This window comes from Hyla sarda, unplaced genomic scaffold (assembly GCF_029499605.1).
Source record: "Hyla sarda isolate aHylSar1 unplaced genomic scaffold, aHylSar1.hap1 scaffold_654, whole genome shotgun sequence".
Classification (NCBI taxonomy): Eukaryota; Metazoa; Chordata; class Amphibia; order Anura; family Hylidae; genus Hyla; species Hyla sarda.
The window spans coordinates 109,339-128,297 of NW_026610669.1; the positions used below are offsets into that span (position 1 = coordinate 109,339).

An 18,959-nucleotide genomic window follows, 5' to 3' on the forward strand; every position below is an offset into this window, starting at 1 on the left:
GGTTACTGCTCACTGTGTGAACAGAGGCTAAATAGTGTTATTTGGGGGGGTGAGATGTCTAGATAACCCTCTCATCGGTTTCTCATACCAGAGATGGAGGTTGCCTCAGTTTTGATATTGATAAGTGATAGGACCTACAGATACCAACAGCGGGGTGCAGGCTCCTACTCAGCCAAGTACCTGTAAGACACATGGATGAAGTGTGACCACAGCAGGGAGCCATTATATTATACATAATCCCAACACTATAATAAGAAAAAAATCTGATTTATTCACAAACTTTCAGGAAAATACAGAAATGACTGAACATGACAGCAAATGTACAGCAAATAAAAACGAAACAGCAAAAGCAGACGAGAAGCCATACGGGGTGGAGGATCTAGGGCGCCGGCTCAGTCAGTGCATCCAGCCCAGGCCTCGGAGCAGCCGTAAATCTGTAATAATGGATAAAGATTGGGCATCATCGTTCACCACAAAACGATCCTCCCCCGATATGTCCCAACCCTAATATCAGCCCCAGGAACAACATCCGACAAAGAAAAAAAACCTACTGATGGCAGAACTAAGAGTGTGCCACCTATCTACATCACCGAGACCTACTCATTGGGGTCACCAACAGGGCACTCACCTCTAGGACATGGCTACGCTCGTGCCTCTATCAACTGGTGGGTTTCCGGCCTCACGCCGTCCTCCTGCCGCTCCTTCTCGGCTTCCTCTTCCTGCAGCTGAGAGATGGTCATTGTTACTAAGAGGGTTCATAATGGCCAACGTCACCTCATCTGCTGACAGTCACCTCTGGCGCCAGTATCTGTGATGTTTGCTAACCGCTAATAAAGAGAAACATTTTGGGGAAATTCCCAGCGAGTGCCTCCCAAATATCTATTTTTATGGACCCGGACTATACGCTATGGGATTTGAGCACCGCGTGCTCAAAACCTCTCTCTCGTACCCATACGGTCTTTTAGTCCAGCGTGCGGACGCTATATTTCATTGTTAACGGTGCCAACTGCCATGTCCACCTTGCGTTTACTTTTGGGATGGTGTGGGACTAAAGTTTTAAAGCGTTCCTATCACTTTGCTCCGGTGGCGGGATCCACTTAAGTGTAACGGGGAACTTAGTCACTTTATAATATCCCCGAGACTCACGTGATCAGGCAGATTCCCTGAACTCCCCATGCAGGAGGTCTTAGGTGAGTCTGTGGGAATCTGTTTAATCATGTGAGTCTCGGGGCTATTATAAAGTGACTATAATAGCTATTATTATAGTTTATAGTAATGCTACAAGATTCCCATTCATTTCTCCAAGAACTGGATGACCTGGAGGATCACTTTTTTGGGTAACTATACTTTTTGGGTAACTATACAATATAACTATGAGGCGGGCTCCATGTTTAGAGCGGGTGTACAGACTGGGAGAACCTCTACTAGTATGATTCTGTGGTTCTACACAACACTTGTTTCCAATTGGCTCGATGGGTGAGTCCCTGGATGAGCACGTACCTGCTGCCTCTGATAAGTCTCTGCACATGGACCAATCCCTCGGAGGATAAATGCCACCACACAGCAACGGATGGAGAGCCCCACCTCCACAGCAGACAGGAACATGGAGGGGAACCAGAGGGCCAGAGTGGTGTCCTGCACAGGAGAAGACATGGTGGTTACATGAGTATGAGGAAAAGTCATGTCCACCACCAGAGGAGCAACAACAAGTGCAAGAAAGGTCATGTCCACCACCAGAGGAGCGACAACACTGAGTACAAGGGCTATTAGAAGAAGACGACTATGGTAGCGGCTCTCCATGGAGAGAGTCTACAGGTTCTTGATTCTTAGTGATGTGCCCTCTCTAGTCTAGTGAAGGAATAGGCCAAGGTCCCTCATACCACAAAGGTGGAGAAAGACAGATACTTACATAAATCCGTGTGGTGTCGAAGGGGCACTCGTTACTCATGATGACAGAGCGGGTATCTGCAGGTAGGACCGTTGCGTTACATCCAGAAATAAGGTTCTTGCCTCCGTTAGCAATAGTTAATGACACAGACAGGACAAGTCCCACGAAGCAGGCGGCAGAGAGCAAGGCGTTCACCAGAGCCAGGATCAGGAGGGACCAGTGCTGTGGGGAAACAGGATGGACGTCACAATTCACAACTATATCAGCCAAAAAAGGACAGGAAAAGAAGCCACAAGGGTCAGGAGTTCCAGGAGAAGAGAAGGATGGATACTGGCGGAGACTCACAATTTTGGCGCAGGCCAGGTTCCTGGAGGCGAGGATTGCACATATTCCTGTTGTGATGCTCTGTAGAAAAATACAAAGAAATCAGAGATAATGGTGGAGGACTGTGAAGAGGTATTGGCATTGAATTTTAGGGCTAAACATTGGTGGAGTATTAATGTAGGGATCAGCCAGACTGGTAGGGATCAGACAGATCTAAGCGGCTTCTACATATTCTCCAATAGACAGAGGGGACCAGGGTACAACTCTGACCAAATGCAGTGAACTAGGAAAAAGTCTGTATTTGGTGCAGAGCCCCCCAGAGATGTCCCCCACCGCACCCAGGACACTAGTCATAACTCCACATTGATGACATAAGGAGATACCTACCAGCAGCCCAGACACCACAGAGATGATGTTGGCGGTGCAATATTCCGGGCTCACCTTCTTCTCTGGATTAGCCACATGCCGAAGGACAGTACCATGAACGATGGCACCCAAAATGAAGTTTACATGGCCCACAAAGATCAGTGCAATCCCAGCTCGCATCAACTGCCGAGGACCCTTCTCTAGGCCTAATGAAGAAAAATAAGAAGTACATGTCTAAAGTAACCTGGAGTAACCTAGGATAGTCATCTCATAACAACACCCATCATCTAGAGCAATGGTGGCCGAGCACATCATGATATCCAGATCACAGCCAAGAAGACTGGTAACAATCATCACTAGAGCTCTGCACCCCCAGATACTGAGGATCCCAGAGAGGACTACAGGATTAAGATATGGGGACTGTCAAGTCTTTGAATACAAAGGAAACTGAATACTTCAGGTCCCTGAAGCCCATCCAGGACTAAATGATGCCTTGCTTGCTGATGATACATTGTCCTGCTGACAGCCATAGGGGAAACAAACTTCACCATCCACAATGCTTACATAGGTCCTACTGTCCAAAATCCATCCACAGTTATCACTTGAACTAGGGTGCACCAAGAAAACATTCCCCCACTATTACACCTCCACTAACCTAAACTGTTCACACCTGACAGGACGGGTAATCGATTTATGCCACTTGTGCCAAATAATGCCCCCCAACAGCATGGTGCCACCGAGATCTGGATACATCTGACCAGGCCATGTTTGTCCACAAAGATCTGGATTAGAGATGAGCAAACTTTAGAAAAATTTGATTCGGCTGATTCGCCAAATTTTCCCAAAAAATATGTTTTGGTATAAATTTATTTGTGGTGAATCACTAGTAAAAACTTCTATTTCTGGCCTACAGAGAGCCTCAATAGGAGTGTAGTACACTTTGCTGTGTTCTAATTTGCATATGGAGTGTGCTGGTTTAGTGAAATTACTGTTATTCAGTATGACATGCAGATTACCGGCATCGCTATTACAATCCCTGTCCCAGAGCGGTACAATGACAGAGGCTGGAGGTGGCATCAGTATGAGGAGACCATATAGTGCCTGAATTACACAGCGTGGAGGTGGCGGCAGCATGAGGAGAACATACAGTGGCTGAATGACACAGCCTGGGGGTTGGCAGCAAGATATAGTGGCTGAATGACGGAGCCTGGAGTTGGCGACAGCATGAGGAGACCACATAGTGGCTGAATGACAGAGACTGGAGGTGGCAGCAGCATGATGAGAACATATGGTGGCAGTAGGAGACAGCTTGGAGCTGGCATCAGCAGAAGGAGAAAATATGGGGGCAGAATGAGCCAACCTGGAGGTTGCAGCAGAAGCATCGGGAGTCCAGAAAGTGACCCGGTGACAGAGTGGTGCTGTGGGTGGCAATACCAGTACCCGGTGACCAAGGTGGATGAAAAAAGGAGAACTTGGCATCAGGCGGGTGGCAGGATCAGAATACTAGCTGAGGCAGGTAGGCTGAAGAAAATCTCTTTTGTAAAAGTGTTAGTGTGCACAAGTATTGAGGATATGGCATTGCGTAAAACTTTAACATTCTTAGGATAAAATATATGGACACTTTTTTTTTTTTTTTTTTTAAATCAAACAAAAGGAAAGGTGTACTTCCGCTGTAAGGCCCTACTCTCACATTATTAATTCCCTTCTTGGCAAGTGTTACTAGCACTAAAAATGGAGGCCCCACACAGGAACCTCTACTTTTTTCAGCCTACAAACACTGCCATTCCCCAGGTGGAAATAGTGATTGGTTTCTGCGTTCAGTAAGTAACACTTTCCTCAAAAAGGTGGAAGGGAACAATGTATTGTCCATTGTAGCAGGTGGAGGTAAAAACTTTCCTTGTAAGGCCCTACTCTTGCATTATCAATTCCCTTCTTGGCAAGTGGTACCCTAAAAAGTGCGGCCCCACACAGGAAACTATTTCCACCTAAAAAACCCAGGGAAATGGCAGTGTTTGTAGGGGGAAATAGGGAGAGGTTCCTGTGTGGGGCCGCACTTTTTAGGGTGAGTAACACTTGCAAAGAGGGCGAGAGTAGGGCCTTACAGGGGAAGTTTTTACCCCCACTGGTTACAATGGACCATATGTTGTTTCCTTCCACCTTTTAGAGGCCTTTGCATCACATCAATACTTGCTGCTGTAGGTGGCACATGGGGTTTTTTGCACCTTTCCTTTTGATAGATTTAAAAAAAAAATTGGGTCCATATATTTTATCCAAAGAATATTATTAAAAGTTAAGCTTTACGTAAATACATATTCTCAATACTTTTTTTTTTTTAAATACGTTTTATTGAAGATTAAACAAACATCAGCCAAATGGCCTCACAAAAACAAAATGGTACAAAGTGGAGTACACAGATAAAAAGGCACTGAGAACATGTACAAGTAGGCAGAATGTAAACGACAGAATACCATAAAAAATCCGGCAGTAATCAGTGCAGTGACGACATAAACTGGGGAAAACTGAGAACAGCCAATTGGAAAACCCTAACACAGAGAGGGTAAACGAGAAGAATGGAAAAGGGGGACGGTATGTAGTATAAAGTTGACAAAATAATATTGAAGAGAGGCCGTTGTGTAGAACTCAGCAGACACCGTCATATTCAGTCACGAGTGCTAAGCATAGTATTCCTACTGTTAAAGCAGACCCATGCGTCCACAGAGAGGAGGGAGTACATACATCCGGCAAAACAGCGCAACATACATAAAACAAAGGGGTACAGACAACCACATTTAGAAATGAAAGGACATTCATGACCCCAAATCTCTTCAGGAGGATGTAGAGTATGAACACTGAGTCAATGGTGAGGAGCACCAGGGACCCCACACAGAAAGAAATTTACCAGGGCATTTTCTATTCTTGTAAACAATATGGGAGAAGGGTATCATAGCATTAACCAAGGCTTTCCACTGAGACAGGGAAGGCGGGCCGGGGTCCATCCATTTGAGGGCAATCGCCTTCCTAGCAAAAAATAAGGATTCTCACAGTAAAGTGCGCACATAATGTGGCCACACTTCCTCATCCAGAACTCCAAATAAGCAAATCAGAGGATCACACCCCGGGGGAGGTTGGACAATTGTGGCAAGAAGTCCAAGGACATCCTGCCAGAAGGATTTTATATCAGGACAAGCCCAAATAAGATGCCAAAAATCAGCTCTAGCCGCACCACATCGATGGCAGGCGTCCGAGTCAGAGTGACCCATTCTAAGTAAATGAACGGGGGTGATGTAACTATAATGTATAATATTTAATTGAATCAGTTTATTATTAGCAGAAGGAGATACCACCATATGTGAGGAAAGCATCTCCTCCCAATCATCTTTGGTCAGGTTGGGAATATGAGATTCCCAGTGTCGGACAGTCGGCAACCGGGAACGGGAGTTCTTGGCCTGAATGAGGTGCGTATATAGGATGGACACCAGTCCCCTAGGACCCTGCGATTTTAAAATGCCAATAAGAGGGAAGGCCGATATGGGCGCACTTCCAGGAGGGAATTGTGTTGACAATGCATGACGTAGCTGTAGGTATTTAAAGAAACAATGTCGGGGTAAATCATAATCTGATTGCAATTGCTCAAAGGAACACAAAACATTATCCCTATACACATCGCCCAGAGTGAGCACACCAGCATTCATCCAAAAAGCTGAGTCTAGAGCATCACCCACATGAATGAGAAAGGGGTTGTGCCATAGAGGGGTATCAGACGGTATATCAGCATATCCAGATACTGACTTAGCGGCCCGCCACACCTTTACAGCCAGTTTATGGAGAGGAAAGTAAGTACGGCCCCCTAGGGTAGGACTTTCCAAGAGCATCCGGGGAGACACTGAGGGGACAAACCTATCCAAAGATTGTTCAGAGTCTGGCATGGAGTCTCCCAGAACCCAATGTCTAATATACCTTAACTGCCCCGCCAGGTAATACAAGTAAAAATCAGGAAGGGGCAACATATCCTCAATACTTACTTGTGGTCTGATGCGGAGGAACATTTGTAACTGGGGAGCAGCGCCTTAAATCTGTTTGGCACTATCCATATTTGTGAAATGTTGGTGTAGCAGCATGGTCAATCTACTCTGATGCATCTGGCATTGGTGGGTGGAAATCCTTGCTGATCCATCCCTGATTCATCTTCACAAAAGGTAAGTCTCTCCACTTTTCTTGTGGACAGACGAGTTCTCCTTGGGGTGACTATGGCCCCCGCCGCACTAAACACCCGCACTGATGACACACTACTGGCCGGGCAGGACAGCTTTTCCAGGGCAAACTGCTAGCTGCGGCCACAAATCAAGTTTGGCTGCCCAGAAGTCCAGCGGATCTTCAAGGTGTGTTGGCATGGTCATGTCCAGGTATGCCACCACCTGCTGGTTCAGGTCCTGTTCCAGGTCTACCTGCTGCTGAGGAAGTTTCTTCACTATGTGGGTGAAAAAAGGTACTTGTAGACTCAAGCTGCTGCTGATGGAGATGGTACTGCTCCTGCCACCCCTCCCCAGCAGCCATGGCAGTGGAAGGTGAGCGCAGAGGGCCCTCCGGAGTAAGACCTGCAATAGGATGGACGATGGTGTCGATAGGCTTCGGCCAACTGACTGTGTAGGATGTGTCTGTAGTAGGTCAGTTTGTCCTCCTCAGTGGGTGTAAAAAAGGCCCTAATTTTGTCCCGGTAGCGAGTGTCCAATAAGGTGGAGAGACAGAAGTCATCCTGCTACTGAATGGTGACAATTTGGCTGTCACTACGGAAGCAACTGAGCATCATGCCATTTGTGCAAGTGACTGAGGGACTCCCTGCCTCCATCTCCACTACATACTGCCACGGTGTGTCTGGGTCCTCTGTCTCACCTTCCTCATAACCCTCTAGCTAACCGCCCAGCTCAAAAAACCTAAACTGCTCCACTGTGCCCCTCCCCCTCCTCCAGTTCAGCCCCCACATGGCTCATGTAGCCTTGAGATGTAGGCGCCATGTCTCCAGTGCCCTGACCAGCCATTGTTTCCAACATGTGTAGTAGATGAAGCAGTGGAATTACGTTGTTAATCCCGTAATCCAGGCAATTTACAAATAATGTGGCTTCCTCAAAGAGCTCAAGCAAATGGCAGGTGTCACATGAGCTGACACTGGTTGACATTGAAGTTACACAGGGGAGTACCCCTATCTGCTTGGATCATCAAGAAATCAGTGATGGCTTTTCTGTTCGTATAGTCGGTCCAACAAATGGAGGGTGGAATTCCAACGTGTGGCAACGTCACAAATTAGACTATGTTGGGGGGATACCGTTCTGACGCTGCAGCTCAAGGAGGGTGTGCTTTGCGGTGTACAAGTGGCTGAAGTGCATACAAAGTTTCCTACACATTGTTATGTCTTGCAGATGGGGAGGGGGGGGGGGGGGAACGCTGCAGGAACCGCTTGACAACCAGATTGAACACGTGTGCCATGCAGGGCTCATGCGTCACCCTTGTCGCAGCGCAGATAAGATGTTCTTCCCGTTGTCAGTCACCATGGTTTCCATTTCCAGTTTTCGTGGAGTAAGCCATGATTAGAGTTCTTGATGAATGACTTAGCAGTACCTCCCCTGTGACACTCCATTCGCCAAGGCAAACCATGTGAAGAACAGCATGACACTGCCGTGCCCTGCACACATGGTATGCTGGAGGGACACAGACTTGTCCGGGCAGTGGAGGCTGAGGACACGGTGGTGGAGGAGGAGGCGGAGTCGCACACTGTCACAGGACCAATGGCCTGAGAGCGTGGAGGAGGAAGCGGCGGGACCTGTCCAAGTTGGTGTTGTGGCTGTGCAGGAACCACATTCACCCCGTGGGCCGTAAAGGACATGTATTGCCCCTGCCCGTAGTTACAGCTTCACACGTCTGTGCTGCCGTGCACTTTTGAACACACCGACAGGCTCAAGGACTAGCCCACCTTCTGTTTCACAAAATTTTGCAGGGCTGGTACTGCCTTCTTCGCAAAGAAATGACGGCTTGGGACTCTACACCTCGGCTCGGGACAAGCCATCAATTCTCTGAAAGGTGCAGAGTCCACCACTTGAAAAGGGAGGAACTGCAACACCAGCAACTTAGACAGGAGCACATTCCGCTTCTGCGCAGTTGGATGAGTGGGCACATACTGTTGTCTCTTGGACATGGCTTCGCCGATGGATTGCTGGCAGAATGACTGACTCGAAGTAGGAGGAGCATCTGGAGCGACAGAAGGAGGGTTTGACACACAGCTCCCTTCGGCTGAGGTGGTGGAGCCTTGGCTGGCTGAAACAGGGAGCGGCGTGCCACTGGTTGATGCGGCAGGCTGGACCACTACATCGGAGCCACGGTTCTCCCAGGCTGCTTTACGGTGACACTGCATATGTTGACGCAGGGCCATGGTGCCAACATTGGGACCCTGGCCATGCTACACCTTCTGCCGACACATCTTGCCTGTGGCCAGGTTAACATCCTCCGGCTGCTTGATGAAAAACTGCCACACTGCCGAGTAGCCGATTTTCCCACCAACAGTCCGCACTAATTGACTGCTACTACCGCCGTCTCCAGGAATCCCTGTTCCACTATCTCCCAGGAATGTAGGCTGCCGCGAAGCAGGTGGTCTACCCCGGGCACGTTTGGCTCCAGACTTTCCACTTCTGCCACCATGCTGACTGCCAGCTATGCTACCACCTTGCTGGCTCAGCTGCTGCCTCACGGGCAACCTGCAACCCTCTTCTCCTGATTATGATTAAAGGGGTATTCCAGGCAAAAACACACATATCTCTATCTCTATCTCTATCTATATATATATCTCAACTGGCTCCGGAAAGTTAAACAGATTTGTAAATTACTTCTATTAAAAAATCTCAATCCTTCCAATAGTTATTAGCTTCTGAATTTGAGTTGCTGTTTTCTGTCTAACTGCTCTCTGATGACTCACGTCCCGGGAGCTGTGTAGTTCCTATGGGGATATTCTCCCATCTTGCACATCTCCCGGGACGTGACATCATCATTGAGCAGTTAGACAGAAAACTTCAGAAGCTAATAACTATTGGAAGGATTAAGATTTTTTAATAGAAGTGATTTACAAATCTGTTTAACTTTCCGGAGCCAGTTGATATATAAAAAAAAAAGTTTTTGCCTGGAATACCCCTTTAACCCCTTAAGGACTCAGCCCATTTTGGCCTTAAGGACTCAAACAATTTAATTTTTACGTTTTCATTTTTTCCTCCTCGCCTTCTAAAAATCATAACTCTTTTATATTTTCATCCACAGACTAGTATGAGGGCTTGTTTTTTGCGCGACCAGTTGTCCTTTGTAATGACATCACTCATATCATAAAATGTATGGCGCAACCAAAAAAGACTATTTTTGTGGGGAAATTAAAACGAAAAACGCAATTTTGCTAATTTTGGAAGGTTTCGTTTTCACACCGTACAATTTATGGTAAAAATGACATGTGTTCTTTATTCTGAGGGTCAATACGATTAAAATGATACCCATTATTATATACTTTTATATTATTGTTGCGCTTAAAAAAAAATCACAAACTTTTTAACCAAATTAGTACGTTTATAATCCCTTTATTTTGATGACCTATAACTTTTTTATTTTTCCATATAAGCGGCGGTATAGGGGCTCATTTTTTGCGCCATGATCTGTACTTTTTTTTGATACCACATTTGCATATAAAAAACTTTTAATAAATTTTTTATAATTTTTTTTAAAATAAAATGTATTAAAAAAGTAGGAATTTTGGACTTTTAAAAATTTTTTTCGTTCACGCCGTTCACCGTACGGGATCATTAACATTTTATTTTAATAGTTCGGACATTTACGCACGCGGCGATACCAAATATGTCTATAAAAAATGTTTTTTACGCTTTTTGGGGGTAAAATAGGAAAAAACGGACGTTTTACTTTTTTATTGGGGGAGGGGATTTTTCACTTTTTTTTTACTTTTACTTTTACATTTTTTTACATTTTTTTTTACACTTGAATAGTCCCCATAGGGGACTATTCATAGCAATACCATGATTGCTAATACTGATCTGTTCTATGTATAGGACATAGAACAGATCAGTATTATCTGTCATCTCCTGCTCTGGTCTGCTCGATCACAGACCAGAGCAGGAGACGCCGGGAGCCGGAAGCAGGAAGGTGAGGGGACCTCCGTGCGGCGTTATGAATGATCGGATCCCCGCAGCAGCGCTGCGGGCGATCCGATCGTTCATTTTAATCGCGAACTGCCGCAGATGCCGGGATCTGTATTGATCCCGGCACCTGAGGGGTTAATGGCGTACGCCCGCGAGATCGCGGGCGTCGGCCATTGCCGGCGGGTCCCTGGCTGCGATCAGCAGCCGGGATCAGCCGCGCATGACACGGGCATCGCTCCGATGCCCGCGGTTATGCTTAGGACGTAAATGTACGTCCTGGTGCATTAAGTACCACCTCACCAGGACGTACATTTACGTCCTGCGTCCTTAAGGGGTTAAGCCCCTTCTGCACCCGGCTCCGAATTAAGATCGGCTTCATCATCATCATCATCAAGTTGTATCTGCACGTCATTGATGTTCTCCTCAACTTTCTCAAAAGTCTGTTTCAGGAGCCTGAACGCTCGCAACACCAACTCCCATGCCACTCTCATCATTACTTGCCCGCCTAGTAGAGGAAGCGGCGGATATCTCCTCCCCTTTTTGGCTGGGCAGTAGCTGCTGACTGTCCTCTATTAGATCGTCCTCAGTGAATAGTGGAGCTGAACCCACAGCATAAGATACTTCACTAGGAGAGGGAACAGCATAGGACAAAGGCAATGGGAGGACAGTTTCCAAAATGGGGTCACATGTGGGGGGGGGGTCCATTGTTCTGGCACCACGGGGGGCTTTGTAAACGCACATGGCCCCAGAGTTCTATTCCAAACAAATTCTCTCTCCAAAAAAATCAATGGTGCTCCTCCTCTTCTGAGCATTGTAGTTCGCCAGCAGAGCACTTGACGTCCACCCATGGGGTATTTCCATATTCAGAAGAAATAGGGTTACAAATTTTGGGGGTCATTTTCTCCTTTTACCCCTTGTAAAAATTAAAAATTTGGGGAAAAAACAGCATTTTAGTGAAAACATTTTTTTCTCTCTTACACATCCAACTTTAAACAAAAAGTCGTCAAATACCTGTGAGGTGTTAAGGCTCACTGTGCCCCTTGTTCCGTTCCTTGAGTAGTGTTTCCAAAATAGTATGCCATGTGTTTTTTTTTGTTTGTTTGTTTTTTAAAAGTAGACATATTGTATTTGTGAATAAAAATATAATTTATTTGGAATGTCTATTTCCTACAACAAGAGAGCTTCAACATTAGAAAAATGCTAAATTTCTATTTTTTCATCAGATTTTTGAATTTTCTAAATTTTTTACCACTAACAAAGTAGAATATGTCATGAAAAAACTATCTCTGAATCAGAATGACAGAATGAAAAGTAAAAACATCCCAGAGTTATTAATGCTTAAAGTGACAGTTGTCAGATGTGCAAAAAAGGCTCTGGTCCTTAAAGCCAAAATGGGCCTGGTCCTTAAGGGGTTAATGAAGCGATTCACACAAATCGAATCACGTCGATATTCGCATTCATTGCAAATCAAATTTTTCCTGAAATTCTTAACGAATTCGGATTCGGCAGATTTGATTCACTCCTTCCCTAATCTGGATCCATCTGACCAGGACATGTTTCTCTATAGAGATCTGGATCCATCTGACCAGGCCATGTTTCTCTATAGAGATCTGGATCCATCTGACCAGGACATGTTTCTCTATAGAGATCTGGATCCATCTGACCAGGCCATGTTTCTCTATAGAGATCTGGATCCACCTGACCAGGCCATGTTTCTCTATAGAGATCTGGATCCATCTGACCAGGCCATGTTTCTCTACAGAGATCTGGATCCATCTGACCGGGACATGTTTCTCTACAGAGATCTGGATCCATCTGACCGGGTCATGTTTCTCTATAGAGATCTGGATCCATCTGACCAGGTCATGTTTCTCTATAGAGATCTGGATCCATCTGACCGGGACATGTTTCTCTACAGAGATCTGGATCCATCTGACCGGGCCATGTTTCTCTACAGAGACCTGGATCCATCTGACCAGGCCATGTTTCTCTATAGAGATCTGGATCCATCTGACCAGGACATGTTTCTCTATAGAGATCTGGATCCATCTGACCGGGACATGTTTCTCTACAGAGATCTGGATCCATCTGACCGGGTCATGTTTCTCTATAGAGATCTGGATCCATCTGACCGGGTCATGTTTCTCTATAGAGATCTGGATCCATCTGACCGGGACATGTTTCTCTACAGAGATCTGGATCCATCTGACCGGGCCATGTTTCTCTACAGAGACCTGGATCCATCTGACCGGGCCATGTTTCTCTACAGAGATCTGGATCCATCTGACCGGGCCATGTTTCTCTATAGAGATCTGGATCCATCTGACCGGGCCATGTTTCTCTATAGAGATCTGGATCCATCTGACCGGGCCATGTTTCTCTATAGAGATCTGGATCCATCTGACCGGGCCATGTTTCTCTATAGAGATCTGGATCCATCTGACCAGGCCATGTTTCTCTATAGAGATCTGGATCCATCTGACCGGGCCATGTTTCTCTATAGAGATCTGGATCCATCTGACCGGGCCATGTTTCTCTATAGAGATCTGGATCCATCTGACCAGGCCATGTTTCTCTATAGAGATCTGGATCCATCTGACCAGGCCATGTTTCTCTATAGAGATCTGGATCCATCTGACCAGGCCATGTTTCTCTATATAGATCTGGATCCATCTGACCAGGCCATGTTTCTCTATAGAGATCTGGATCCATCTGACCAGGCCATGTTTCTCTATAGAGATCTGGATCCATCTGACCAGGCCATGTTGCTCTATAGAGATCTGGATCCATCTGACCAGGCCATGTTTCTCTATAGAGATCTGGATCCATCTGACCAGGCCATGTTTCTCTATAGAGATCTGGATCCATCTGACCAGGCCATGTTTCTCTATAGAGATCTGGATCCATCTGACCAGGTCTTGTTTCTCTATAGAGATCTGGATCCATCTGACCAGGTCTTGTTTCTCTATAGAGATCTGGATCCATCTGGCCAGGCCATGTTTCTCTATAGAGATCTGGATCCATCTGACCAGGCCATGTTTCTCTATAGAGATCTGGATCCATCTGACCAGGACATGTTTCTCTATAGAGATCTGGATCCATCTGACCAGGCCATGTTCCGCCATGTTTCTGTCACCCTTGGGCTCTCGAAGGGGCCGATCAGTATGATGATATAGTCCAGCAGTGACCCCCTGCTCCTTCATAAATATTATCTATACAATCACAATAAAGTCAGAGCTACAAAATTCATAGTGCCCCCTTCCCAAATCCTGTATCCTTAGTCCCCCCCCCCACACCTCTTAGTCCTGTTATTACATCCCCCTCCCCTGTATCCCCCTTGGTCTTGTCATTACATCCCCCTCCCCTGTATCCCCCTTGGTCTTGTCATTACATCCCCCTCCCCTGTATCCCCCTTGGTCTTGTCATTACATCCCCCTCCCCTGTATCCCCCTTGGTCTTGTCATTACATCCCCCTCCCCTGTATCCCCCTTGGTCTTGTCATTACATCCCCCTCCCCTGTATCCCCCTTGGTCTTGTTATTACATCCCCCTCCCCTGTATCCCCCTTGGTCTTGTTATTACATCCCCCTTGGTCTTGTCATTACATCCCCCTCCCCTGTATCCCCCTTGGTCTTGTCATTACATCCCCCTCCCCTGTATCCCCCTTGGTCTTGTCATTACATCCCCCTCCCCTGTATCCCCCTTGGTCTTGTCATTACATCCCCCTCCCCTGTATCCCCCTTGGTCTTGTCATTACATCCCCCTCCCCTGTATCCCCCTTGGTCTTGTCATTACATCCCCCTCCCCTGTATCCCCCTTGGTCTTGTCATTACATCCCCCTCCCCTGTATCCCCCTTGGTCTTGTCATTACATCCCCCTCCCCTGTATCCCCCTTGGTCTTGTCATTACATCCCCCTCCCCTGTATCCCCCTTGGTCTTGTCATTACACCCCCCTCCCCTGTATCCCCCTAGTCTTGTCATTACATCCCCCTCCCCTGTATCCCCCTTGGTCTTGTTATTACATCCCCCTCCCCTGTATCCCCCTTGGTCTTGTCATTACATCCCCCTCCCCTGTATCCCCCTTGGTCTTGTCATTACATCCCCCTCCCCTGTATCCCCCTTGGTCTTGTCATTACATCCCCCTCCCCTGTATCCCCCTTGGTCTTGTCATTACATCCCCCTCCCCTGTATCCCCCTTGGTCTTGTCATTACATCCCCCTCCCCTGTATCCCCCTTGGTCTTGTCATTACATCCCCCTCCCCTGTATCCCCCTTGGTCTTGTCATTACATCCCCCTCCCCTGTATCCCCCTTGGTCTTGTCATTACATCCCCCTCCCCTGTATCCCCCTTGGTCTTGTCATTACATCCCCCTCCCCTGTATCCCCCTTGGTCTTGTCATTACATCCCCCTCCCCTGTATCCCCCTTGGTCTTGTCATTACATCCCCCTCCCCTGTATCCCCCTTGGTCTTGTTATTACATCCCCCTCCCCTGTATCCCCCTTGGTCTTGTCATTACATCCCCCTCCCCTGTATCCCCCTTGGTCTTGTCATTACATCCCCCTCCCCTGTATCCCCCTTGGTCTTGTCATTACATCCCCCTCCCCTGTATCCCCCTTGGTCTTGTCATTACATCCCCCTCCCCTGTATCCCCCTTGGTCTTGTCATTACATCCCCCTCCCCTGTATCCCCCTTGGTCTTGTCATTACATCCCCCTCCCCTGTATCCCCCTTGGTCTTGTCATTACATCCCCCTCCCCTGTATCCCCCTTGGTCTTGTCATTACATCCCCCTCCCCTGTATCCCCCTTGGTCTTGTCATTACATCCCCCTCCCCTGTATCCCCCTTGGTCTTGTCATTACATCCCCCTCCCCTGTATCCCCCTTGGTCTTGTCATTACATCCCCCTCCCCTGTATCCCCCTTGGTCTTGTCATTACATCCCCCTCCCCTGTATCCCCCTTGGTCTTGTCATTACATCCCCCTCCCCTGTATCCCCCTTGGTCTTGTCATTACATCCCCCTCCCCTGTATCCCCCTTGGTCTTGTCATTACATCCCCCTCCCCTGTATCCCCCTTGGTCTTGTCATTACATCCCCCTCCCCTGTATCCCCCTTGGTCTTGTCATTACATCCCCCTCCCCTGTATCCCCCTTGGTCTTGTCATTACATCCCCCTCCCCTGTATCCCCCTTGGTCTTGTTATTACATCCCCCTCCCCTGTATCCCCCTTGGTCTTGTCATTACATCCCCCTCCCCTGTATCCCCCTTGGTCTTGTCATTACATCCCCCTCCCCTGTATCCCCCTTGGTCTTGTCATTACATCCCCCTCCCCTGTATCCCCCTTGGTCTTGTTATTACATCCCCCTCCCCTGTATCCCCCTTGGTCTTGTCATTACATCCCCCTCCCCTGTATCCCCCTTGGTCTTGTCATTACATCCCCCTCCCCTGTATCCCCCTTGGTCTTGTCATTACATCCCCCTCCCCTGTATCCCCCTTGGTCTTGTCATTACACCCCCCTCCCCTGTATCCCCCTTGGTCTTGTCATTACACCCCCCTCCCCTGTATCCCCCTTGGTCTTGTTATTACACCCCCCTCCCCTGTATCCCCCTTGGTCTTGTTATTACATCCCCCTCCCCTGTATCCCCCTTGGTCTTGTCATTACATCCCCCTCCCCTGTATCCCCCTTGGTCTTGTCATTACATCCCCCTCCCCTGTATCCCCCTTGGTCTTGTCATTACATCCCCCTCCCCTGTATCCCCCTTGGTCTTGTCATTACATCCCCCTCCCCTGTATCCCCCTTGGTCTTGTCATTACATCCCCCTCCCCTGTATCCCCCTTGGTCTTGTTATTACATCCCCCTCCCCTGTATCCCCCTTGGTCTTGTTATTACATCCCCCTTGGTCTTGTTATTACATCCCCCTCCCCTGTATCCCCCTTGGTCTTGTCATTACCTCCCCCTCCCCGGTATCCCCCTTGGTCTTGTCATTACATCCCCCTCCCCTGTATCCCCCTTGGTCTTGTCATTACATCCCCCTCCCCTGTATCCCCCTTGGTCTTGTCATTACATCCCCCTCCCCTGTATCCCCCTTGGTCTTGTCATTACATCCCCCTCCCCTGTATCCCCCTTGGTCTTGTCATTACATCCCCCTCCCCTGTATCCCCCTTGGTCTTGTTATTACATCCCCCTCCCCTGTATCCCCCTTGGTCTTGTTATTACATCCCCCTCCCCTGTATCCCCCTTGGTCTTGTTATTACATCCCCCTCCCCTGTATCCCCCTTGGTCTTGTTATTACATCCCCCTCCCCTGTATCCCCCTTGGTCTTGTTATTACATCCCCCTCCCCTGTATCCCCCTTGGTCTTGTTATTACATCCCCCTCCCCTGTATCCCCCTTGGTCTTGTTATTACATCCCCCTCCCCTGTATCCCCCTTGGTCTTGTCATTACATCCCCCTCCCCTGTATCCCCCTTGGTCTTGTCATTACATCCCCCTCCCCTGTATCCCCCTTGGTCTTGTCATTACATCCCCCTCCCCTGTATCCCCCTTGGTCTTGTCATTACATCCCCCTCCCCTGTATCCCCCTTGGTCTTGTTATTACATCCCCCTCCCCTGTATCCCCCTTGGTCTTGTTATTACATCCCCCTCCCCTGTATCCCCCTTGGTCTTGTTATTACATCCCCCTCCCCTGTATCCCCCTTGGTCTTGTCATTACACATCCCCCTCCCCTGTATCCCCCTTGGTCTTATTACATATCCCCTATACCCCTTAGTCCTGTTATGATATCCCTACCAGTCCCTTCCTGTACCCCCCTTGGTCCCCAATACTACACCCCCCTCTGTATCCCTTTGGTCCCGATATCACATCTTCCTCCTCCTCCGGTCCCGATATCCCATCCCCCGGTATCCCGATATCACATCCCCCGGTCCCGATATCACATCTTCCTCCTATCCCGATATCACATCCCCCGATATCACATCTTCCTCCTGTCCCGATATCACATCCCCCGATATCCCGCCGCCATCACATCTGTCACTCACTGAAGCCGCACAGTGGGCTCTCACTTCTCCCGGCCGCCATGTCTCCTCTCACCTGGAACACACCTGAGCCGGGTCACATGACTCCTCCCGGCCGAGCCACGCCCTCTGACGTCACTGCACAACTCACCTGTGCAGATGATCTAAGGTAAGTAATAACTGTAACGCCCATCATCCTAGACACATTATTATTCTGTATACACATCACCTGTATAATATATATATAATATGACCATTATATATACATCACCTGTATAATATAAAGCATCTGTATGCATACATCATCACCCGTATATTATATATCACCCATACATTATATATCACCTGTATAACATAAAGCACCAGTATATAGACATCACCTGTACATTATATATCACCCTTATATTATATATATGACCATTATATATCACCTGTGTATATATACACACATCACCTCTACATTATATATATCACCTGTATATATACACATCACCTGTACATTATATATCACCTGTACATTGTATATCACCTGTATATATATCACCTGTACATTACACATCACCTGTACATTATATATCACTTGTATAATAGAAAGCACCTGTATATAGACATCACCTGTACATCACCCTTATATTATATATATATGACCATTATATATCACCTGTATATATACATCCCCTCTACATTATAAATATCACCTGTATATATATGCACATCACCTGTACATTATATATCACCTGTGTATATATATATCACCTGTACATTATATTTCACCTGTATATATATATATATCACCTGTACATTATACATCACCTGTACATTATATTTCACCTGTATATATATATCACCTGTACATTATACATCTACTGTACATTATACATCACCTGTATATTATATATTACCTGTATATTATACATCACCTGTATATTATATATCACCTGTAAATTATATATCACCTGTATATTATACATCACCTGTATATTATACATCACCTGTATATTATACATCACCTGTATATTATACATCACCTGTATATTATATATCACCTGTACATTATATATCACCTGCACATTATATATCACTTGTATGTATACATCATCTACACATTATATATCACTTGTATGTATACATCACCTGCACATTATATACATCACCTGTAAATTATATATCACCTGTATATTATACATCACCTGGAAATG

The 18,959-nt window shown here is 47.0% G+C and overlaps 1 protein-coding gene across 2 annotated transcripts; it reads right to left on the bottom strand.

Moving 5' to 3' along the window:
* Positions 1 to 262: 262 nt before the first annotated feature.
* KRTCAP3 (keratinocyte associated protein 3) lies at positions 263 to 17,851 on the bottom strand. 2 transcript variants are annotated; one of them, XM_056554284.1, is made up of 7 exons: positions 17,785 to 17,851; positions 2,600 to 2,784; positions 2,234 to 2,293; positions 1,910 to 2,110; positions 1,501 to 1,635; positions 629 to 725; positions 263 to 434 (listed from the first exon to the last, which is right to left on the bottom strand). In XM_056554284.1, exons 1-6 carry the CDS (start codon positions 17,822 to 17,824, stop codon positions 642 to 644), a joined length of 705 nt encoding a protein of 234 aa, XP_056410259.1. In that variant the 5' UTR covers positions 17,825 to 17,851; the 3' UTR covers positions 263 to 434; positions 629 to 641. The 2 variants fall into 2 exon arrangements, with proteins under 2 accessions (XP_056410259.1, XP_056410260.1); XM_056554285.1 differs by lacking the exon at positions 17,785 to 17,851 and adding an exon at positions 3,939 to 4,161.
* Positions 17,852 to 18,959: the final 1,108 nt, after the last annotated feature.

Coding starts and splice junctions, on each gene's coding strand:
- KRTCAP3 (XM_056554284.1), bottom strand. CDS start 17,824: ATGGCGGCCGGGAGAAGTGAGAGCCCACTGTGCGGCTTCA. Junction 2,294..2,599: donor CTGTGGTGTCTGGGCTGCTG/GTAGGTATCTCC, acceptor ATTTTTCTACAG/AGCATCACAACAGGAATATG. Junction 1,636..1,909: donor TCGACACCACACGGATTTAT/GTAAGTATCTGT, acceptor TCTCCTGTGCAG/GACACCACTCTGGCCCTCTG.